Source organism: Phaenicophaeus curvirostris, chromosome 1 (genome assembly GCF_032191515.1).
Source record: "Phaenicophaeus curvirostris isolate KB17595 chromosome 1, BPBGC_Pcur_1.0, whole genome shotgun sequence".
Taxonomy (NCBI): domain Eukaryota; kingdom Metazoa; phylum Chordata; class Aves; order Cuculiformes; family Cuculidae; genus Phaenicophaeus; species Phaenicophaeus curvirostris.
Window position 1 is genome coordinate 48,491,405 of NC_091392.1, and position 24,786 is coordinate 48,516,190.

At 38.3% G+C, this 24,786-nt stretch overlaps 1 protein-coding gene across 1 annotated transcript in view; it reads left to right on the plus strand.

Annotated features, from left to right (window-relative positions):
- TRHDE (thyrotropin releasing hormone degrading enzyme) overlaps positions 1 to 24,786 on the plus strand; it is a 211,055-nt gene that overhangs the window by 119,585 nt on the left and 66,684 nt on the right. The window contains exons 8-9 of the mRNA XM_069857490.1: positions 16,022 to 16,087; positions 18,552 to 18,739. Coding sequence (XP_069713591.1) covers positions 16,022 to 16,087; positions 18,552 to 18,739 — 254 coding nt within the window. The remainder of the gene's footprint in view (positions 1 to 16,021; positions 16,088 to 18,551; positions 18,740 to 24,786) is intronic.

Genomic DNA, 24,786 nt, shown 5'->3' on the forward strand with positions numbered 1-24,786 from the left:
ACAAAATAAAACCTAAAGTTCCTAAGCTCATTCTGAAGCTACAAATTATACGATTGGAAAAGTCTGGCAATCATTTAATGTTTTGTGGATCTAACAAAATAGTGTTCCTGCACTGTGGAGCTGGGAGGCTAGTTTTGCTAATGATAAAGGGAATTGGAATACTAACTTACCCTTTCTATCATGCATTGATTTAGGCTTTCTAGCTTTTTAACCCCTATAGCATTAGTTGGGATTTAGCATTACATTGCCTTGAATTCACTTTTATCATGGAATTCTAATGTTCAACTAAATGGTCTTTCTCAAGGATAGCTGCAAAATCAGGTATTACTACTATTTATAAATCTCTTCAAATAACAGATACTTTGAAAATGCTCTTAATGATTGATTGCTCCTGGGCTATTCTAATGGCTTACTGAGTTCTGAAGGACCTGCTCTTTATCTTGTTTGCTTTGTTTTTCATTACCCTACAGTACTTGGGGCACATCAGTGTTAATGGTATTAATACATTGTCAGTTCTTTTAGTGTATTAGGTATGTCCTTAAATGTTTCACAGATTATAAAAAAGGAGTATTCCTGTAGCTTTATTACAGTAGCATAAACCAAAATGAATAGCTCTTTATTTGTGTTGGTTTTGAGTGTTTGTACTTTAATCGAAATGAAAGTATGATTCATCATCTAATTGAGAGCTGTAGAATTCAAGGTTTTAAATAACAGAAGTTACAACAAATATGCTGACCTTAGGGTTAAGGAGAGGAGAAGATAAGTTTTAGAGCAAGAAACAAATGCGATAGCTACATTTTTTGTTGATTACCACTTTTTTCTTAATCTAAGGATATTCTGTCGCCTGACAGGTGGGCTTTTGAGGAGCAGGTCAAGATAGAGTGGGTGAGAAAAATGCCTTATGTGTCAAAGAAAACAATCATTTGTGTTAAAAAGAAGAAAAATGTTGATGAAGGAAAGTGTTCCTTTAACAATGAATATGAACTGAAGGATGTATACAAAGGTGCATGTGATCCCTGACTGTTCAGCAAACCATCCTGTTGAGGAGTCTGCAAGGATGTAAAATGTAGTAGAGATGCTCAGTTTTACAGCGTAGATGGCTTTGGAGAGATTCTTATCTGTCAGGAATAACTGACCTGTTCCTATCACAGTAAATATACTGTGAAAGACCATTGGATTATCATGTGGAAGTTCCACTATAAAACTGCAGTCAAGAGACTACCTAGTGAAGGTATGATTTTCTGGAAGCTCTTCAAAGACAAATGATATCTTGAATCATTGACATTTTCAAACAGAAGATTTAGTAACAAAGACAGAACTTTCTCAGTGTTTTCGCGTAGCACTCCATAGAAAAAAACCAACTGAGAACGTATTTATATTTGCTGTAATGAATAATTTTATAATCATAGCAGTAGCCACAGCTGGGAACACTTACATATGAGAAAGTCACAGTTATTCTTTTTGTAGGAAATGTTTAATAAACCCTTCCTTCTCACAGTAGGTGATTGCATTCTTTTTAGAAGTCCTGACATCTTTCATGATGTGCAGAATTTCCTATGCTCCAGGGAAACTCAAGAAATTCACATCACTGAATGCCAGTACTCTTCTTACAAAGCAGTGAAGCTTTTCAGTCAAAAAGCCATTAATCAGCTAGGACAGTGATTAGAGTATGAAAAGGCTTGGTCAGCACCGCTTGCTCCTATTATGTTTCTGAGCTACATAGACTGGCACAGGAAGAAGCCGTAAGTTGGCCTTATCATTTAGTCATCACCCAGCACAGTTATATGCAATATAATATTAGATTTGTGTGAGATTTTAATCTGTAGGCTTGTTGTTCTTTATCAGTGTGCTTAAAATAGATGGTTGCTTACATGACTGGTGTCACTGTGTTACATTTTCTGGAAGGTTTTACTGCCTTATGACAAGGCACCTCTTCATGTTATCAGTGGTTTTTTTTTTCATATTAAATACAGGGAGAAAGCACAGTGACTTGAAGGTCTGGTACACAGATGTATGTAAAGAGGCACCTCTAGCTCTGAAATGAGATATTCCTGCACTGGTTTATTTAAATTTTTCTTATATTTATTTTGATTATTTTGGAGCGTAGTCTCTATTACTGTACATTTGTCAACACTGCATTTCATTTGCCATGTGGCAGCTCATTGATCACATAGATCTGTATCCTTTTGAACTTCACTTGCTGCTGTGTATGTGTTCATCACTCACTCTGATTTAGCGCATCATCAGCAGTTTGAATTAGTTACTGTAGGAGTCTCTGTTTCTGTGATAAATTAACTGCTTTTGTACTTCAGGCTTCACATTGTACATTTGGAAGAAGAATTTCCATACAGTGCTCTGGATATATGCTGTCTTTTTTTGGTGCTGTTGAGTGGCCACTGTATTGAAACAAATTGGTCAACCTTTCAAGAGGAGCTGTCTCAGGAAATGTGACATGCAGGTGGTTAAATACAGCAAGGTTCAGATTTCAATCACTTTTTACTATCATAAAGCTGGATAGTTAGACTTTTTTTCATCCATGCTGCTTAGTATTTCCTGCTTTTTAGACACCTTTGTGCGTATTTGTGTTCTGTTTGAATTGTGGTAGTCAGTGTGGAATCCTATCAGAAACTTTCAAGGTCTAAAAAAAGCTCTAATGTCTCATTTTCCATACTGTTTGCCACTTCTGTCCAAAACTCTATTAGTACAAGAAATGTATTAATCTATTTCCACAATATTATTTTATAATCTATTTTTACATAATATTTTGAACAATTTTCTGTGTGCAAATTTTATCATAGCTATTTATTATGTCTTTATTCCCTATTCACAACAGTTAGCTGTATACTGTTTAAAATGAGACATCATTAGAGACTTCTTAACAGTGTTTTCTGTAAAAGAAAAAGAAAAAATACTAGGCATCTTAGGATCAGGCTCAGTGAAGCAATGAGCTGCAATGCTGTCCTGGGATCAGCAGTGCACGTGAAACTACCTGGAGTCTTCCTTTGCTCAGTGAGAGGATGTAACTTTTGCTAGGAGGCAGGAAGATCTTTACAGCTGCTGCACCTCTGGTGTTGCAGCTGGTGCGTTTAACAGATGTTGAGTGAAGTACTTTCCAGCTAATTCTGCTCCCATCTCCTCTGGTTTAGAAGAGCACAGAGTGTATGACCTTGGTGAACATCAAAGTATCACCATGGGCATATTGGCTATGAACTGTCGTTAAGTTAGTTGCGACTGGTCCCTTTATTCTTTAAACTGTGTCACTTCTGCTGACACTTGACAACAAGATAGCTTGAGCATTTTAAAAGAAGGACATAGGAAGTCAAAGGAAATCTCATAGGAACCAACATCACTGTTTTCTACTCTGCATGTTGTATGAGATTGATAACATCTTTTGCCTTTCCTGGCTCCTCAGCATTTCTTGTGTTTCTAATTTACATCACTCTGAATTTTCAGTTTATATTTGTTAAATGAATTCAGTATTATGGGTGGACTTTTTCTGTAGCTTTTTTCCCACTATGACTTACATAGGCAGGTAAAAGTTTACATAAGAAGCTTCTGTAAATTGCAGTGTCACAATACATTTTTCCTTTCAGATTGTTAAAGATGTACAACATAGTGAGGGACAGACTCGGATATCACTACTAAACATGGAAGTCCCTCCTCTAGCTCCTAAAGGATTTGAGTGTAATATGTGTATAGCAAAATGCTGCTGAAAAAATGTGGTTGAAGATGTGTAATTTGAATTATTCCTAAAATGCTGCATTACCACAATACTCGTTTGGTTACATTAACTGCTTTCCTTCCTTTCTGCTCTGCTTTTTGTCCCTGGAATGTTTGGGTCAGATAGTTTTCTTTTCTGGCTGTTGGGGATTGCTGATAGAAGGGAGAAACAGGCTCTCCACTTTACTAGAGCGTCAGAGCCCTAACGTCCCTCTAAGCTTAGGCAGCTGTGAGCTGTCAGTACAGGGAGATATTGGGGCTGCCTAGCTGCTCAGTCACTGGAAGTTGATCACTGCTAGGGAAAAGCACATTCCTGAAACAAGATCACTTTTCTTCTGACCTTTATACCTCTGTTTCAGTGCGTGTGGACAGCAGAGCTTCAAATAAAAGAGTGTTAAGAAAAGGTAAAATATGATATTTTTACCATGCTTTCTTTCTGGTGTGGACTGAAATTTTGGAGAAGAATTCAGTCTGAAATGGGCTTTTTGAAGAAAAGATTTCAGCTCAAACAGTAACATTTTGTCCACACTGGAGATCAAAGCAGGGAGAGTTATAAAGAGTGACAATGGCAGGTGCTGCTGAATCTAATTAGTCAGTGATGTACCCAGTGCCCACATTCAGAGCAAGGTTACAGTCACTGGTACCTTCATTAGGAGGAAGTTGCGCTGTCCTTCAGCTAGAATAAAATCATAGAATCATCAAGGTTGGAAAACACTTCTAAAATTGTCCAGTCTGACCATCAGCCCACCACTACCATGCCTAGTAAACCTTGCCACAAAGTACCACACCTACATATTTTTTTTAACTACCTCCGGGGAAGGAGATTCCACCACTTTCCTGGGCAGCTTGTTCCAATGCTTGACCACTCTTTGAGTAAAGAAATTTTTCCTAATATCCAATCAAAACCTCCCGTGGTGCAGATTGAAGCCATCTCCTCTTGTCCTATCACATGTTACTTAGGAGAAGAGACCAGCACCCATCTTGCTCCAACCTTTCAGGTAGTTGTAGAGGGTGATACAGCCTCCTCCAGACTGAACAGCCCCAGTTCCCTCAGCTGTTCCTCATAAAAAGCAATAAAAATATTTATTTTATGCTCCTCGGTAAAGTTTTTTAGAAAGAGACAAACAGTACAGAAAGGATTTACTTAACTTACAGATACATATTCACTTGGTGTGCTTTCAGTAAGCTTCTCCTATTTTGTTGCATATGAGTATCAGTTATGACTGTTTTCTCCTTCATTTTTATTATAAGAATTATTAAGAGCAAGAATGCTAGGTATGAATCCTCAGATAATATCAGTGGGCTGAGTGGCTGTTTAAGAAAATATTTTCTTTTGGAATAAAATTACACTCTTTTCCTGTAGAAGCTCAGTGGCAACCTCACCTCTCTTGCTATGAGGCAACACAATGGTCTTTGCAGAGCACTGAAAGTATGCATTTCGTATGTGAATCTACCATCCTCATGCAATCAGATTTTTTCATTAGCTCTTTAGAAGTCAGTGGGGATATTTCCAGCACAAAGATTGCAGGATTGAACTCCTAGTTAACACTTAATACACATTAGAAATGAAATAAATATACTTCTGTTCAGCCCAGTGGAGCATATTCAGAAAAAAACAGAATCCCTACTGGATAAAACAGGCTGTCATCAAAACTTACCCCCCCCAACTTATATTTGAAGTTCAGTTACTGTAGCACAGTAGAATGTAGCTAGATGTAAATGTTAATGATTTTTAAGGTGCCTGCATTTTACAAAATTAAATGCAGCTTTAGTGACTGTATTATTTTATGGTCTTCTTCACCACTAAGAAACATTTGCTCAGTTGATAGAAACAACAAATAACTTATAAGAAAAGTCAAAGCTTCACTGCTACTGCTTTCCTATCTGTTATTCATTATCACTGTACAAATGTTTTAGTTCATTATAATATAGAAACAGTGATATGCAAATCATACTTCCAGTAAATTTTTGTGAGTGATTTATGTTGACCTTTTCAAAGTAAGTAGCATTAATTTCTTTCCAATTCCGGAGTTTCTGTAGAAAAAAGTATTACAGAAAAACAAAGCAGAGATTTTTTTTGCCTGGTTAGCTGTCCCTGGGCATCGTTAAAGTTAATGCAGAGGAATGAGCAGCCAATGTGTCACAATTAGCAGGTGCCACCCAAATTTCTCTGGAAAACATTCCATCATTATTTGTGTGTATTAAAAATGCATTTATTGAGCAATACCTGGTTTTAGGTTCAAATGTATTATACACCCAAACAAGGCAGAATTGAAATGAATGTACAAATTCAAATATATGCAGTTCAATTTCAAAAAGTACTTTATTCTGTAAGATTTGTTCTTAGTTCAATAGCTTAGTGTGACTACCAAATAATACATCAAATACATTTTTCTTTAAAGCCAAACCTAATGTACTAGCAGGTGTCTCACTGCACAGCAGATACCATCAAACTGCTAGGCAATAACTCTGCAATCCTTCTAACTGTTCCCTTTAGACTTGGCATGCAAACTGTTTTGCCACCTCACTGCAATTGCTGTTGCTGTGTTTCAAAATAGAACTTTCTTACTCTTCATGTTAATAGCCAATAGGTGAAGCTGAATTTTACAAGGGAAACAAAGCTCTCTATTTAATAATTCTGATCTTTTAATTAAGATTCCCAGCAAAGCAGGATATATTTTAAATTAGATGGAAATTTGCCTGAGTACAAATTTTGAATGTTTTCGATGTCCCATTGATACTGGATTAACTGAGTTGTAATGCAGAAGCTGTATTAATTGCAAAATTTTGTTTCTTACAATGGTTAGTTTGAGGTTTCATTCTTTTCTCGTGTTGGAATGAAAATGACAAGGCCATATTGATTTCAGTCAGGTTGCTTCTGATTTGTAGTAGTGGTCTCCTATCAAGAAGAAGCAGGTAGAGCGAAACAAGCAGTCCAGGGACTTAATGATGGCTCTTGCCTCCTCCTTTCTCTTACTAGTTTCTCTTGTGCCTCATCCTGGGCAGCAAGCTGTTTAGGACAGGACACATGTCCTATCTGTTTCCTCTAAATGGATGTTACACCTTCAACACCATGGATGAAATACTCTCAACGTTGCCCTAATTCTTCTTCCATTGAAATCAATGCTAAAAATCCCACTGACCCATATAATGTCAGAAATGTCAGTTCTGCTGATCTTGTTATTATTAGAGCATATGAGAGTATTAAGAATTGTAAAGGAAAAAGGACAAAGTAAAATACTATAATTATATGGCCTATTCAGCATCATTAGCTCTGGAGAAAATTGAGATTTATTTCCATATATGGTTCCAGTATCACTCTTCCTGATTAGTAGTTATAGCTTGCTGTTTGGATATAATGATTTAATTGCAGATATGATGTGTTGACAGTGGATATTTTCCAGTTGTTAATGATTGTGAGCATTGTATCTCTGTTATGTGTGAAAAAAAAATCTAAATATACCTTTTGAAAATAAAGGGGCTGGAATTTCAGCTGGTGTACGTTGATAGGATTGCACTGCTTTACTTCTCCTGGATTTTATGCATTGACTGAGGCATTAACCCAAAGAGAAGGCAAAACATAGCTGAAGTGAATACTTGTGTGATGCCTCTGAAATATGTTGCACACCTCTCAGGCTTTTTTAACTTCTCTTTACCTATTTATGAGTTTTAATCTAGAAGTTAGTCAGAAAGTTTCTGATACTGGATGTTTTAAATATTGTTTTCTTGTGGTACCATTATAAAATTACTTGGAACACTGAAATTGTGAACTTGATCCTAAGAATTTTAAACTGCTTAATGCAGCTAATGGTAAAAATTCAGGCTGGATAAATTGAAATTGAGAAAATATGAGCAAAATATGGAGCAAATAAAATAAATCTTTTGTATTATTATTTAAAGAAATTACAAAATACATTTTGAGAAAATAAAAAAATTCCCAGTCCTGTCTGCCAGGCCTGGACATTGTACAGCAGCACCCCATCAGAAAATGAATCACAGAATAGTTTTGATTGGAAAAATCCTCTAAGATCATTGGGTCCAACCATCAATCCAGCCTTGCTAAGTCTGCCACTAGACCATGTCCTAAAGTATGACACCTACTTGTCTTTAAACACTTCCAGGGATGGTGAATCAACCACCTCCATGGGCAGCCTATTCTTGACAATGCTTGACAACCCTTTCAGTAAAGAAATTCCTCCTAACATCCAACTTAAATCCCTCCTGACACATCTGGAGGCCATTTCCCCTTGTCCTGTCACTAGCTACCAGGAGACAGGCAGAGAAGTGACAGATAAAATTACTAATCACTTAAAAAATTATATCCAAGAAATTTTTATGTGGAAGAGATTCAACAGGTTGGTTCCACTGATATGTGGAGAACTGTTAGAAATAAGGAGGGGAAAAAAAATTATCCTTAGCAGCTAAATCCTCCGATTGTTCAGAGGGATGTAGCATTCTAATTCACAAAGTTACTTTTAATGCCAAGTCCACAAGGTTTCACCCATGCTTACACAGGGGCACAAAAGTTCATTCAAATTAGCTGAAGGTGTGAATTGCAATTAAATTGGTTAAACCTTGTCGTAGCCCCATGTGGGCACTTTCAAAACTGAAGTTAACCGTATTTCATTTACTTTAATTCATGATAGTGTTTCCATTGTGAAGTTGCTAAGTTTAGTCTACCTCAATTCCAGATGACAGTGTCCATAAATAAGGTTTAATGATTAATTCACTTTAAAATTTGGTTTATTGATGAGGAATAATACCATCTACTGTTAGCTGAACATTTGAAAAGAACATTTGACTGTGGCCTTTAGAGAAATATACTTCAAAGTAAAACATCTGTCTCCTTCAATGTGGTACATTGATAATGTTTCTTTTAATTGTCTTCTGAAATCACCATTGTGTTTCTTTTTGTGTAGTGTCTTTCATAATACTCATTATTTGGTTGGAAAGAACACTGACTTAGGGAGCCACCCAATGGCATGAGGTTTAACAGGGCCAAATGCCGGGTCCTGCACTTGGGGCACAACAACCCTATGCAGTGCTACAGACTGGGAGAAGTCTGTCTAGAAAGCTGCCTGGAGGAGAGGGACCTGGGGGTGTTGGTTGACAGCCGACTGAATATGAGCCAGCAGTGTGCCCAGGTGGCCAAGAAGGCCAATGGCATCTTGGCTTGTATCAGAAACGGCGTGACCAGCAGGTCCAGGGAGGTTATCCTCCCTCTGTACTCGGCACTGGTGAGACCGCTCCTCGAATACTGTGTTCAGTTCTGGGCCCCTCACCACAAGAAGGATGTTGAGGCTCTGGAGAGAGTCCAGAGAAGAGCAACAAAGCTGGTGAAAGGGCTGGAGAACAGGCCTTATGAGGAGCGGCTGAGAGAGCTGGGGTTGTTTAGCCTGGAGAAGAGGAGGCTGAGGGGTGACCTCATTGCTCTCTCCAACTACCTGAAAGGACGTTGTAGAGAGGAGGGTGCTGGCCTCTTCTCCCAGGTGACAGGGGACAGGACAAGAGGGAATGGCCTCAAGCTCCGCCAGGGGAGGTTTAGGCTAGACGTTAGGAAAAAATTCTTTACAGAAAGGGTCATTGGGCACTGGAACAGGCTGCCCAGGGAGGTGGTTGAGTCACCTTCCCTGGAGGTGTTTAAGGCACGGGTGGACGAGGTGCTGAGGGATATGGTTTAGTGTTTGGTAGGAACGGTTGGACTCGGTGATCCGGTGGGTCTCTTCCAACCTGGTTATTCTGTGATTCTGTGATTCTGTGATTCTATTTTCCCCAATGCTACTTCCAGCTGCTGTTTCCAGTCCATACATGGTCACCCAGTGCCACATCATTTGTACCAATGGAAGAGTTTGGAGTCCTTTTCTATAAGCTTGATCAAGGAAGGAACAGTGTCCTTGGTGCAGAATGATAGGTTTAATTCCTATACAGGCCATTTCAGAAGTCTAGTTTGCAAAGTAGCCTCACAAACAAGGAGATGAGGACACGAAGAGCAGAGGTTGTAGAAGGTACTTATTCTGGCTGTTCCACCAAAATGTCATCAAACTGTAGTTCAAGGGAGGTACAGGAATGCATTTGATGCTGCGACAGTATATAAAACCAATGTGATAATTTTACTACTAGATGTGGACTGTCTACAGTGCAGGCATGGCCTTACTGTTATGTGCTTTCTATTTTAATATAGTTTTGGTGTTATTTTTTTGTCAGTTATGTTGAAGTGCTTTTTAAGTAAGTTTAGTTCTTGGGTTGTTAGCCAGTGAGTAACATTTTTTTCTTGGAGGAACACATTTTAATGCAATAGTAGAATGAAGTATAGGAAGGATGTCAACATTTTTGATCCTGTGGTAGAACTCATTCATGAAATTTAAAATATATGCCATGGCTCTAATATGTTTTGTAGGTTGGCAGTTTCTCACAAGACTGCCTGGAAACAGTTTTGGGCACTCATGTAGATGGTGAAGAAGTTGCTTGGCTTCCCTGACCTAAAAAAAAAGTCTTATTTTCCTTAGCTGTCTTTGTAGTACTGCTTTGTTGAGTGATCTCATCACAGCTGTTCTTTCACTTTGAAGGAAGCTCTGCAGCTTGACTCACTGGTACTAATTAATTCTGACACAAATAGAGTTGACTCCCATTTAATTTGCTTTATACAATGTTTACCATGATCAATAAGATGAATTTACCTACTCCTTATTTTGTACTCTACTGCTTGTTTGACTGCCTGGCCAGGAGGGTGTTCACTTCTCTTTCTTAAGGCTGTTTCTCAAGGGTTAGTTTGTTGTACCACTCAAAAAGCCTAGTTGGCTATTACAGCTTTACTGTTCAGTAGTCTTCCTCTCTTACAGGAATCTTCACTTCTTTGTAGCTTGCTAGCAGTGCTTTGCCACTGTGTTATTAGTCAGTGAGTCAGCATCTGTCAGGTGCTGTGTGGTGGCTTAAGGTTAAGTATACAAATTTCAGGGAAAACAAACACAGTGAATTTGATAGCCAGAGCCTTAGAGCCTGATTTCTACCTGAACTAAATGTTTTTTTGTTAGTAGCTCTAAATCTATGGTAAGATAAAGCACTCATGTATAGAACTATTCAACAAGAACATATTATAAGCTGAAGGGAGGAGGGTATTCACCCAGGAGTAGGAATGAAATACAAAAGAGCGAGGTAGGGGCAAGGCAGCCGTTTCCTGAGTCCTGATAAATGAGAGCATTCAGAGAAACATAGTGACAAAAATTTGATGCCAAAATATTTTGCTAGTTTTTCCTCACCCATCTTATATAGTGGAATTTTCCAGATATTTTCAGAAGAAAAAGTAAGTTACTCTGTTAATCTGTTTCAGATCTCAGCACCACTCATATAAGTCAGAAGCTATTCCTTCAGCCAACCAATCAACTTCATATAGATAAAATAAGAAAGGAGTTTGGTCCTGGAATTGATATTTCAGTTCTCAGTTATAGATAGGAAGTCTCCCCTGAAAGTAAGATACGTGTTTAGAGACTTATTCCTCCTTTACACCTATTTAACCTCTTTGCATTTATCAGTCACTGCCTTTTATTAGTAGTGTTATCATGTTTTAATGGTGGAGTCCTTCATTTGTTCGAAACAAAGATGCTCAATCCCTAACACTATTGAGAGAACTAAGATTGCAAAGGGGTAAAAGACTTTTTCCTTAAGAATAATCTCCTTTTTTTACAAAAGTCTTATAAAATAAAGAGCCCTCAAGCTTAATCAATACAGCATCACTAAAAACATCTTTCAAAATCCTTTAGCACTTTTCACTGTACTCCTATTTATACTGTTATTCAAGCTATCTGTTTCAGTATTCAAGCAAAAAAAAAATTCCAAAAGCATTAAGCCTTTCAGTTTTTTGGGTGAAGATTAAGATTACTTTGACAAAAACTTATACTTTAAACCTGTTGGGATTTTTTGCAAGATCTTAGGTTTTGACTGTCCAGTAATTGGGCTTCTTATCATGGCATGACTAATTCAGGACTTTTTCCTTTATGTGGTGTTAAAAATTGGTAAAACGCCTGTCAGAAAACCACACTGATTGATTTCTTTTTATTGATAGGAGTGAAGGGATCATATTCTATTGTTCTTTTTGACAAAGGATGCCTTCGTGTTTTAACGCCAACATGTTAAAAAGAATATTTACAAGAGCATGCTTGTTGAAAATGTAAAACCAAATTATATTTTTTATGTGTGTGTGTTTGCTTGATCTTCATGTTGAGTGACACTGCACTAGGATCTGCTGTGAACTCACTTTCTACTTTCCCTATAACAGAGAAAATCTTTAGAGGTAGTATTACAGTGAAAGAGAAAGTAGAAGAGCACTCTTGAGATTTGAGTCTTTAAAGAAGTTTCCATAACATCTTTTCTACTCACACATACCATAGGGCTATAGTTGAAAGACAGGAAAGTGGCTGAGGTGCATATTCATGCTCCAGCATACTTCAGTTGATGGAACAGCTTTTGTGGGTGATAGACATGTGAGTTTATGATGGGAAGCATCCTTGCAGCCAGATGGGTCTGGGCATGTGTTCATGAGGAAGTGGCTTCAAGTCACTTTATCTCCTTTTGAGCTGTGATGAGCACAGATTAGATTTAGGCAGCTGTGTTTTCAGCGTTGTCCTTCTTTTCTGTTCTGTGGCTTGCATCTCTTCTGTTTTCTTTGCTTCTTCTCTACTCAACGTAAAGGCAAAAGGGTGGCTAATCTTAGAATCATAAAATCCCTATGTTGGAAAAGACCTTTGACATCACCAAGTCCAACCGTACTTGTCTGCTACTAAATTATTTAAGCATTGTAAGTATATTTAAACAAATTTAAGCACTTAATCTACCCACCTTTTAAATATCTCCAGGGATGATGACTCAGTCACCTCCCTGGGCAGCCTGTTCCAGTGCTTGATAGCTCTTTCAGTCAAGAAGTTTGTCCTTATGTCCAATCTGAACCTCCCCTGGCACAGTGTGAGGCCAGTTCCTCTCGTCCTATCACCTATCACTTGGGTGAAGAGACCAACCCCCACCTCTCTACAACGACCTTTCAAGTAGTTGTAGAAAATGGTAAGTTCTCACCTCAGCTGCCTCTTCCCTAGGCTAAACAGCCCCAGTTCGCTAAGCTGCTCCTCATAAGACTTCTTCTCCAGACCTTTCACCAGCTTCGTTGTCTTCAATGTCTTCCACGTAGAGAGGGCCCCCAAACTGAACACAGTATTCAAGGTGTGGCCTCTCCAGTGATGAGAACAGGGGCAGAATCACCTCCCTGGTCCTGATGGCCATGCTGTTTCTGAAACAAGCCAAGATGCCATTGGCCTTCTTGGCCACCTGGGCACACTGCTGGCTCATGTTCATTTGGCTGCCAAACAACACCTCCAGGTCTTCCTCTGCCAGGCAGCTTTCCAGCCACTCTTCCCCAAGTCTGTAGCACTGCACAGGGTTGTTGTGTCCCAAGAGCAGGACTTGGCACTTGGCCTTTTTAAACCTTATCCCATTGGCCTCAGCCCATTGATCCAGCCTGTTCCCTTTGCAGGGCCTTCCTGCTCTCAAGCAGACTGACGCTTCCTCCCAGCTTAGTATCATCTGCAAACTTACTAAGAGTGCATTTAATCCCCTTGTCCAGGTCATTGATAAAGATATTGAACAGGACTGGACCCGGAACTGAGACCTGGGGACACCACTTGTCACCAGCCTCCAGCTGGATTTAGCTCCATTTACCACGACTCTTTGGGCCCGGACATCCAGAGAGTTTTTTTGCCCAGCAAAGGATATGCCTGTCCAGGCCAGTGGAAACCAGTTTCTCAAGCAGAATACTGTGAGCAGCAGATTAAACCAGCAGATGGGCAGATGTTTGAAACAGGTATCCTCACGTGACAAATCATTGAAGTGGGAAATCCTTTTTTATAAGGTGTTGCAAATACTAAACATTAATATGGACTGAGGAAGCAACTGGCCAAATTAATGGAAGATAACTATGAAATACAAAGATATTTGTATTTTGTACAAATAACCTGCTTAGGTTTCCTTCTACCATGAAGAGCTGGATGATGGGAGAGAATACTGGGAAAGTATCACTGTATGTCTGTCCTATTTTGTATCCTTTCTAGGTGTCTGCAGTTGAGTATTGTTGAAAACAAGATACTGATACATGAACGCTTTTGATGGCACTTGGTTCACTTGCTTTTTGCTGCTGTGCCTGTAGAAAGTGCACTCAGGTTTTGGCTTGCAGTGTAAATTTACTACTGGGAGCATATTTTGATGCACACTGTCACTTAGGACTGCGTCTTGTGTACTGTGTATTCAGTTACACTCCTGATTTGATTCTATGTTTGTGGTCTCAATGCAACTTTCATGAAATAATGAAAAATGGATGAACAAGTTGTATGGTACCAGGACTGTACTTATGTGTTGTGTTTTATTATTGTACTTTCTTATTTCATTGTAAATGTTAGGTTTCATTTTAGTTTTCTTTGTGTGATAAACATGTTAGATTAGAGGATAATAATTTTTTAACTGAGGGATGAGTCACATCTAAACCTCCAATACTGGGGGAAAAAAAAAGAAAAGGGCAGAAACGTTTCATCTCTTTGCAGTCTTTCTGAACACAGAAGGTAGAAGTCAAATGTAATATCTACTGGTAGATTGGTAAACAGATTTATTGCCTCAAGTGTTCCACCCATTTTATTTTGCTGTGTATTGATTCTAGAAGTTCTCAGAAGGACCAATACATACAGCATTTTCTAGTACCACTTAGAATGTACATGTATATTTGTTGCTATTTATTCACCTAGTCCTACTTCTGTTTATTCTTCTTTTAGTGCTTTAATTTGTGATTCAACTTCTTTAGCTTTGAGAGCTATCGAATATTTCACTGTGCCTTAAATGATTCGGTATTTTTAGACAAAATGAAAGCACAATGTACTATAGGTACAGCCTATATATTATTGTCTTTTCTCCAAGTTAGTGTCATGATATTGTTAAAGCTCGTCACTGCATTTACAGAGTCAATGTTCTCATTTAGCCTTCCTAGCCTGTGTTTAAGTGGGAGTTGCTGCTTGTTGTTCTGTGGGTTGGCTGACAAAAGCCAAATCTGTCACACGTGCTACGGTTTGTGTATCAGAAAATTTACTTTCCAAATTCTAATTATTCCCGAAGTATCTTACTTCACACAAAGCACAGATAACAGAGTCAGCAAATTTGTCCCAGTTTTATCATTGTTCTGCAAATTAGGGTTTGTATCCTACCATTATGTAAAGTGAGGATGGTAGAAATTCAAATGTAGTAGAACCCATTGATTTACAACCTCTGATGTGGTTTTTTTCACTTAATTCTTCCAATCAAAATGCTAGAAATGTATATTATTCAAACAATCATTGCTGAATTTCACTTCTGTAGTTGAATCAGTTGTTGCCTAGGGACATAGGATGATGTGATGTGAAACTAACAATGTTGTCTCCGCAGGTGTCATTAAAAACCAGAAGTATTTTATGTCTGAAAGACCCAGATCTAGCTCCTTCAGATGTTGAAACTATGAGTTTGGGATGTTAATCTGATATGATGGTAGTTTATCAGACATTGTCTATCTGTTTGCTATGGGAGAAGAATGGACCATCAGTCATTGAAACTATGGCTGAATAAGTGAAAGCATTCAGTTTATAACCCCCTCAGACCTGGAGGCATGTATGTTCTTAAAACACACATGTATGTACCTGTGTGAAAGCATACATTTGGTTTGCAATCAACCCTCTTCCCCTGCTCCCTGCTGTGCAGAGCCTTTGTGACAACCTGTTCCAGTCCCAGTTGCCAGTATGATGTATTTTCAAATTGAAGCACCAGGATCTCCCTAGATAAGAGTTTGTAGCTCAGGTCAGCTATTGCTCTGTTAAATCTTTTATAACAAATCCAGCTGTCATCTGAGTGAGCAGATTTTTGAATGACCTGCTAAAATAGGAACTGGAATTGTGTTTCAGCAACTCATCCTTTCATTGCTTAGAATTACCAAGGAGCCCCTTTTGAGATTAGAGAAGTATTTTAAATTTAAATTAATATTCAAAATATTTAGCTTATAGAGTGACCTACACAGAAAAGGAAGAGCACTGAATGCTGTAAATTAAATTTTTAGCAACATTTTTTGCATTGTAACCTAGCTTAGGATACTGTTTATTTATTCCCTTAGGATGAACGTATAGTACATTTCTAGATTTCTGACAAATGTAAATATTAATGTGATTTAACTTATAATAGCATTGATTCACAGCTTTAGTTGTTTGGCTTGTGCATAGTAACACTGATTTATATTTTTATTTTATTTCTGCAGGACTATTTAACCATTCACAAGTATGGCAATGCAGCCAGAAATGATCTCTGGAACACGTTGTCAAAGGTAAAATGCTTGAATCTATTGCACTTGGGGAGAAGCAGGAATTTGCTGCTTGTTCTTTTTAAGGTTGGGAGTGAATAGTGCATATTGAGATCTTCAAACCCCAGAGCAAATATAAAAATTGATGTGAAGCAATTCCATTTGAGTTAACCTAGTGGCAACATTAAAATATGTTTTTTGCAGCATTTTTATTCTTTGTTATGTTAGGATACGTTTCCTTGCTGGTGCTGTGTCACTGATGTGCAGTAAAAGATACTACGTGGAATCTGCTATCATTGACTTTAGCGGTAGCATGCTGAGGCCCATAAGCTGGAAAGCTGATGAAAGTGCTGAGGTTTGGCATTTACATCAGATGTGTTTGTGATTTTGTATGGAGTTATGAGTTTGTGAAGGACAAAACTATTAAAGCTTTAAACTTTGATGCAAACAGCTAAGTATTTACTGTAATGTTTGTCATGCTGTAGAGACTTACAGTTGCTATGTCTATGCTCCCTTTGGTTGCTATGCCCAAACTCAGCTTGAGTTTCTAGAGCCAGGTGTAGGGATCTATAACAGGAGAGATTAGTTTTCATAAAATGAGCCAAGTATGCCTGAATTTCTTGCCTACACAGCTAGTTTGGGCACTCCAGAATAAGGACAGAGTACAAGGCAATATACAGTACAGTCAGGGAGTTTGCACACAAGTACCAATTCAAACCATGTGTAAACATGGCAATCTAGTTGTAACTATTGACACCAAAGCTGGGGTTCAGCTGTGGGTCAAGACATCTGCATTTATCTAAAAAAGCAGGTATACACATACAAGCTAGATGTCCAGGCTCCAATTGTTTTTAGTGAGGGCTGGATTCAGTTGCTTCTTCATAGACATCTAATGATGTTTACCTTAATTTATTCTGCCTGTTTTTTAGCTGCCACATGAGATAAGCATGTTTGCTGTAGGTCCTTCGGTTCTGCAAGGATATGTTGAATATTTTAGGACATCTCAATAGACGCTTACTAAGTAGGAACAACTAGAATCCCAGAAATCTGGTCAACATAGTCAGTGGAGCATAGAGAGCAATTCAGTTGTCTAGCCACTGCATGATTATTTTAAAATGAGCCCAACCCACTGACTGTTGGCTAGAGACTTGAGATAGTTGTTCAAACATGGGCAACTTGGGCCAGATTAGGTGCAGTAGGGTGTTCAAAGCATCGAGGTGGGTTTCATCAATTTTATACAAGATCTGTGGGGGAATCTGTATCCTTCTGGAGTGGCAGGTCAAGGTTAAATGGCTTTAGCTACCTGTGTGTCGGCAACTGAACTGAGTCCTATGTCTGTAATGACAGTTATATCTCATAATTGAGACATGTTACATACAGTCAGGCTCTTAAATCTATGTCTGTATCAGAAGATGGATGCCACTGCATAATTCTATCTTGTTTCTCACCTGCTCTCTTCCTCTGTTAAAGTCTTTGAGACAGTTCTGGGCAATAGGAGGCCAGAGAGATGAACACAATCCTGAAAGAACGGCAGAATCCAAAGCTAGTAAAATAGAACAAAAATTAGACTGTGTTCTGGTCTATAACCATGACAGCTATAGTGTATGGTCAAATCTACTGTTAAAGCTAATAATTCCTTTTGCCTCACCTGTAAGCACTTTTGTTGCCAGCTGCTTTGTTCCCAATGCATTGCAATTGCAGTCTCAGTTCTGAAGACTTCTTGTTGAGTGCTGCTTGTATTCATCAGTGGTTGCTCGCTCTGTGATCTAGGGATCTTTGGCAGCTACAGACCTTTCCATTGAAGAACAAATTCTCCTCATATCCAGTCTCTTCTCCCATGATGCGAGAGTATCACTTTTGTTTGTTTGTTTCAGATGAAATTTGAATTGTAAAACAACGTTTTTATTGACATATAGTATCAAATATGAACACATTAGTCCTCCGTGTGTTGTGACAAGTGCAGTTTATGAAGAAGTTTGGACTATCTTTGTATATATATGCCTCACTTAGGACATGAGGGACACTATTTTCAAATAAATAGTCATTTGAACAGAGAAGTGCTGTACTTTTAGAAAATAGGCACTTTGAATGTACGTTATTGTAGGCATCCTAGATCACCTGGCACTGTATCTTTTTTAACATTAGCTGGCCAAGAATATCTTTTGGAAACAGCTGCTCAGTATTGCCATGGCTCTTATTAAAACCCTGTAAAGCAGATTATTTCTTCTGTTACAGCAAAAGTGCCTGAATGATGTGGGAAATGTGACTTCCTGACTGTCACTCTCCTCCCTGGCAAGATTGCTCAGTGTTTATTTTTAAGATATTCAGAGACTGTTGGTTAACCTATGTGCGGACTGAATGGAAATGTGCATGTATGTGATTTAAACCTCTAAAACAAATTATGGTCTCTGGGGAAAAAACCCAAAGTTTTATATCCTGGATGATGGTGTTACTTCATCATATTGAAACGTCTCTTTTTCTCTTGAAGGCTTTAAAAAGGGTTGGAAAATCTGTAAATATCCAAGAAGTAATGGATCAATGGACACTACAGATGGGTTATCCTGTTATCACTATCTTGGGAAATGAAACTACGGACAATGTCATAGTTATCTCCCAAGAGCGTTTTGTTTATGATAGTGATGCTAAGCCCAAGGATCCAGCCCTTGGAGACAACAGGTACTTATATTTCTCAATATCTTTCAAGAGGCCGTAGTTGTTTACGTGCTTCATGTGTGTATATTTATGAAGATGGCTGTTATACCTCTCTGAGCTTTGCTTGTTATCAATAGCATGTGGTGGCTTTTCCGTTTGAACTGCGGTAAAGATGAAGTTAGTTAAAAAGATTGAAAAAAAATGTTAGAGTAATAGAACAACAAGGTAAAGCTTTTAATGTGCCCATTTGCATCCTGACAGTTCTCTCTGTGGCTACGTCTTACGTCACACATCTGTTTCCTCTCCTTCTCTTTTCATTTTATCCCACTACGTGAAGTAATTTGGAACATGGTTGGAAGGTCTGATACTTGTTTTTAAGTAATTCTTCGAAGTGGACCTCTCCATGCTCATTCATGTACTAGGCAGAGGTAACCATGTGTTAAGTGCATATCTCACTTGACTTAGGAAGCAAAGAGCTGAACTGGACCACTCTACAAGGCAGGAGGTTCCAGCTGTTCCAAGTTTGAAGTCAGCTGAACTGGTCCTATGGGGGACTGTTACACTGGCTGAAATCAGCAAGCACTTAGGCATATCTGCCCCTACCCTTTTTCCACTTATCTTTCCTTCCTGCTCCCAGCTGACTCCACACAATTCCTTCAGCCCAGAGACAAACTGGCATTCCTGGCTGGTGCTGGGTAATTCTCATCTTATTTTTCAAAGCAGTTTCGGCGTCGTATTTTAAGGCCAAGGATATAGAGCTGATGCTAGAAAATTACAATTTAGCCTCCGAAGTTTCTGTGTTAGAAGTTTCACCTCTTCATGCTCAGTGTGAAAGGAGGCGTCCTCTCAATGAGTACTCTGTGCTTATCCAGTAGATTCAAATCATTAAAAGGAAAAATTTAATACCAGATTTTGAACTTGTAGAATATTACTGTTAGGGGAGGACTAAAAATATATTTACCTTTATTGGGAATTGTTTAGAAGTTAGTTATCCTTTTTTAGAACATGAATATTATGAAACTCAAATGTGACACAGAGTAAATTATTGTTTTTCTGACAGTAGTGAAACAACCCAGCAGGTTATTGAACATCTGTTTAAGTTCTGGGTTGAAATTAGTTCCTTTGTCATAAATAGATAAAGCAAGTGAATGTGGACTGTTGTAAGTGTTCATGATTCACAGTTTACTGCTGCGTGAGAGTGAATCTCCCTTATTCACTTGAAGACTTTTTTTGTGTGAGTGTGAATGCACATAATGTAATGTGAGTGGATTTTACGATTCAGAAAAAAAGAGATTATTAGTTTTTTTATTGATTAAAAAGGAGATGTTAAGCGTTTTAAGTATTGTGGAGACTTTCTTAAATAGATTTGCTAGGTACTCAGTATTGATAGTAATGACTACTCTAATTAATGAGTAAATACTACTGTGTGCATAAATGTTTTGTAATGTGCAACATTATGGGGAGAATTCAACTTAGTTTTATTTTCATGTGACATTACTCTTCCACATATCTCAAGATACAGTTTGAATTCTGAGTTAGTGTTCTGCGGCAATAGGGTAAGTTACACTGAATTTCTTAGGAGATTTTGTCTACATATTTCATAACAATTGTAATGTCTGAACATGGAAAGTAAGATTTAGTGCTATAGGGAGCACTGAAAAATATATTAGCATAGGCCCTGCCAGGAATTTGCTGTCTTAATAGGATATTATATGTATCTCCTATGGCAAGTCTCTTTCCCATTCTTTTCCCCCTTTGGATTTGTTTTTCTCTCTGCTTCCATGTCCTTTTAACTACAAATAGGAAGGAAGCCCCTTGCCCAAAGAAGGCTTTACAAATGGAATGTTTATTTCAGCCAGTTAGATAATAAAACTAATTTGTCACTTCCCAGTTAAAGTACTTGAAAGTTCTGTCAGTATAAATACCAAAGAACAAGAACCATATACATTTAACAAAATGTTAAAGTTACCTATGCCGTTGGCCTTTCAAAAATCATCCACCAATTTGTATTAAAGTCATACGGCTTAGTTAGTGTTTAGAGTTTTATAACAATGACCATGTGATTCATTGGTGTACTGTCTGCGGGCACATGTGGCATGTTATGCACAATGGCTCTGTGTCACTAGGTGTCCTTTCATACCATCAAATTAAGTAGAAAAACAAGATTGGCATATTGAAAATGAATTTACTCATTCTGTCAGTAATGACCTAGGTCTTTTTCAAGTATTTTTGTGAGTTTTTTTCACTGGAAAAGTCACTGTTGCTTCAGTCATTGTGAAAGCAGTAGACAGGGAAAATCACATTAATGTGATGTCATTTGATAATTCACGATACGTAACTCCATGTTGGTTTTTAACATTGCAGGAGCTGAAGTTTGCATGACATGATACAAAGGGGCTCATTTTTTCTAAAAGTACACAAAGCAGGGTGATAACTGGAATGGAAACAGCACATTGATGGGTGTTCAGCACTATTGTGAAATGCAGTGTTCTGGCTAATTCTGCAGGTGATTTTGGTGAGGAGGTTGGCAGGGTTCAGTGGAGCCCGACAGCACAGGTAGATGTTGTGGGAGGCACAGAAGTGTATATATAGATGCGTGTATATACATATATATATATATACACACACACATACATTACATCAGACTGCGGACTTTGGGGGTGTTATGTATCAGTGGCCTAATTCACAGTCCAATAAAGTTAACGCTCATCTCCCCTGCATGACCCATGAATTAGGTGTTGGGACGTGTGGCTCCCTGTGGAGCTATAATGGACACTGTAAATAACGGGGAGCAAATAGTATTTATGCCACATTTGAGGCCCTGCTCTTGCAGAGTGGGCTATGTTGGTTTCCTTAGGGTGGTTTATCTACAGATTAATCATGACGATCATTTTAAACACCATAAATAGTAGAAAGGCACAAAACAGAAAAAATGTACTGGTCCAGGCCTTTCCAGGAGGTTATCATCCAAACAGACAACCCAATATGCACTGAAAGGCTCTGGGGAAGGCTCTTCAAGCATCCATCTGTCACTTAGTCTTTGGTTATCCAGAGGTGGGGCTGTAGTTCAGCATGACACAGCAATGAATGTCAGTTCTGTTGCCTTCAAGGTGATGAGGAGTTTAAACTTGTGGTTCAGACCCTCTCTAGGCAAATTTAAGTTTACCTTCCTTCAGAAAGAGTCACTTCAGAGTAGGTCTTTCAGATCTATCTGCTGTATGAGAAATGCAAATAGGGAGGCAACTGAATATTTCAGGACCATTCTAGTTTTCTAAAATGCCTGTGCTTTTCTTTATGCTGTGTATTTATGCAGCAATTAACTTAAAAATGAAATGTGAGGCAGTGTATTTATTTTTTTCTCTGAAATCATGTAGAGTAATATACAAGCAGTAAGCAGGTTTTTCTAAGTGATAAATGGTGAAAGTGAAAATTGTTGATACCTTTGACAGTGGTTAACTCCTAGTTCTACCTAGTCCATTACTTTTAACTGTCTTTAATTTTACTGCAGGAGAGAATGATTACATATGGTTGGTTTTCCCACCTCGTGTACACTTGGACTACTTGTCTCTCTATAACTGCAGAAAAAATGTGTTTCAAGGCCCATACATATATCAGCTGTGATTTATTTGTGTGTGTACAATTGGCTGTATGGCATGCTAGGCTCTAACATTTGGCCTGATATTACAGAAAGTATACAATTTCACTTCTTCACAAACTGAGCATAGATTTTACTTGACACTTATGCCTGTACATGATCCATACTTCTCATTTTATGAGAGAATAAAACTAACACTGACAGACACCTTTTCTAGGAATGCCATTCCTCAGAAGGGCCAAAATCACCATGGTTTGACTTGAATGTCAAAGACTGTGATTGTTACAGTGTTTCAGTGGCAATTTCAGTTTAGTAAGGAAAAAGTTTTAAAGTTGTGTAATAACTGTATAATTCATATTCTTCCCCCAAATAACAATCCTTTAGTTATGTGTAGGTTCAATCCTGGACTCCTGTATACCCCTGTCAGAATAGATTATGCCCTTACATTATAAGGCTAGGGGGGAGGAGGTGATATTCCATCTGGCAGGGTTCAGTGGCTTTCCCAGCTGACAGAGAAAGTGATGATTTTAAGGCACCAGTCTCATCCGTCATAGCAAGAATGGCTCACTGATATGACAAGAAATCTTAGGAAAAATAATCTGTGGTGTAGACAGTAAGCTAATCAGTTTTGATGAAATCCATAAACCTTTTGTATACTGTACTGAAGAGCAGACTAAAGATTCCTGGTTATGGGTGTAAGTTTTGTCCTTTAAAAATACACAGAGTTTGTCTCTTCAACAGAGGAGAAATAACCTTTCCAATGTTATCAAAATAATTAAGTTCATGTTGCTGAGGTAATATTCACTTGTATAGTGTTCTTATCATGCACAGTTTCTGTAGCTAATCTTTGCTTCTTCATGATAATATCCTAAAGGGAAATGTCTTGCTAGGTGTTGAACACAGCTAGCTGTAAGGAAAGAATAAAAAGGAAGAGGTACAAATCAGGATTCAGACAGGGTATTCATATATGCTACAGAGTGGTAATCCTTTGTGCCTTTGTCCATGTGGTTGAACTAAGGAAAAATTCAATCAAATGGTGCAAGCCAGGGACATGACCAGCAAAACTAGATCTGTACGAGCTCACGGGTGTAACGACATGTAGTAATTACGGCAGCTGAAAGGCTTTACAATGGGCAACAGAGTTGCTCAGCAGTCACTTTGCTCCAAGATGAATGATTAACTGTGGAATTTATTTCCCTTAAAGTCTCTTCTGAATTCCCTACAAAGAACTCATCTCTTCAGGCTTTGTAGAAAAAGGACTGTGCTTGTCACTTTACTGATAATTATTCGAATAGTAAAAGCATAGCTGTGTTTGGATATTGCCATGTGTATTCTTACTTATTTGTATGGCATTATCACTTGAGCAGTGATGGGGAACTTATTCTGTCCACTTATCAGCTGAGGGGCTGGTGAAACACAAACAAAAATGTTAGGAGCTCAAGGGGAATGCTGATAAGTATCTTTGAGATCCTCTTAGAGTAATTGTGGAATAATGTAGCATATGTAGTATTAATTATGTGATAAAAAGGACCATAAGATGAAAAAATATTGTTCCATAAGCTAGAGAAAAAGGGCTAACAAGATATAAATAGAAAAATAAGTACACAGTTACCTCTGTCTCTCTGGGAAATACTCTCTAATCTTTCATTTTCTCATGTCCTTTAAGTGTAATGCCTTGTTATGCCTTTCATCTTTGCTACACTTGAAAGATTACACTGAAAGCAGCATTTCTACTAGAAACAACTTTTGTGTCGCTGCCTAGGGAGTAGATGTGGTACCCTAGTTCATCTTGAGTGGCCTGAGTGCCTCTATATCAGCCATAATAACAGTGAAGGGAATGAGCTCCAGGAGAGGACCTGTCCTGGTTTTGACTAGGATAGAGTTAATTTGCTTTCTAGTAGCTGGTGTAATGCTGTGGCTTGGATCTAATATGAGAATAATGTTGATAACACATTGAAGTTTTAGTTGTTGCCAAGCAGTGCTTATACTAAGTCAAGGACTTTTATGTTTTTCATGCCCTGACAGTGAGAAAGCTTGAGGTGCACAAGAAGCTGTTCTGAGCACAGCCAGAACAGCTGACCTAAACTGGCCAGATGGTTATTCTGCACCATATGGGATCATGCCTAGTATATAAATTGTTGGTAGACGTCTGGTGGGGCACAGAGGCTCCAGGACAGGCTGGGAATCAGTCAGTGGGTGGTGAGCAATTGTACTGTACGTTACTTGTTCTTTATATCTTTATATTCTTTTATCATCATCATTATCATTATTACTTTTTTTTTTCCTCTTCAGTCGTATTAAACTATCTTTATCTCAACTGATGATTCTTTCCCTTGTTCCACTAGAAGGGGGAGGGCGAGCAAAGAGCTGTGAGGTGTTTAGCTGCCTGCAGGGTTAAATCATGACATAGACACAGAGGAAATGTCAGGAATGAGATTTAAAAAATCAAGAATCCTTAGTGGAGCACAGAACTGCA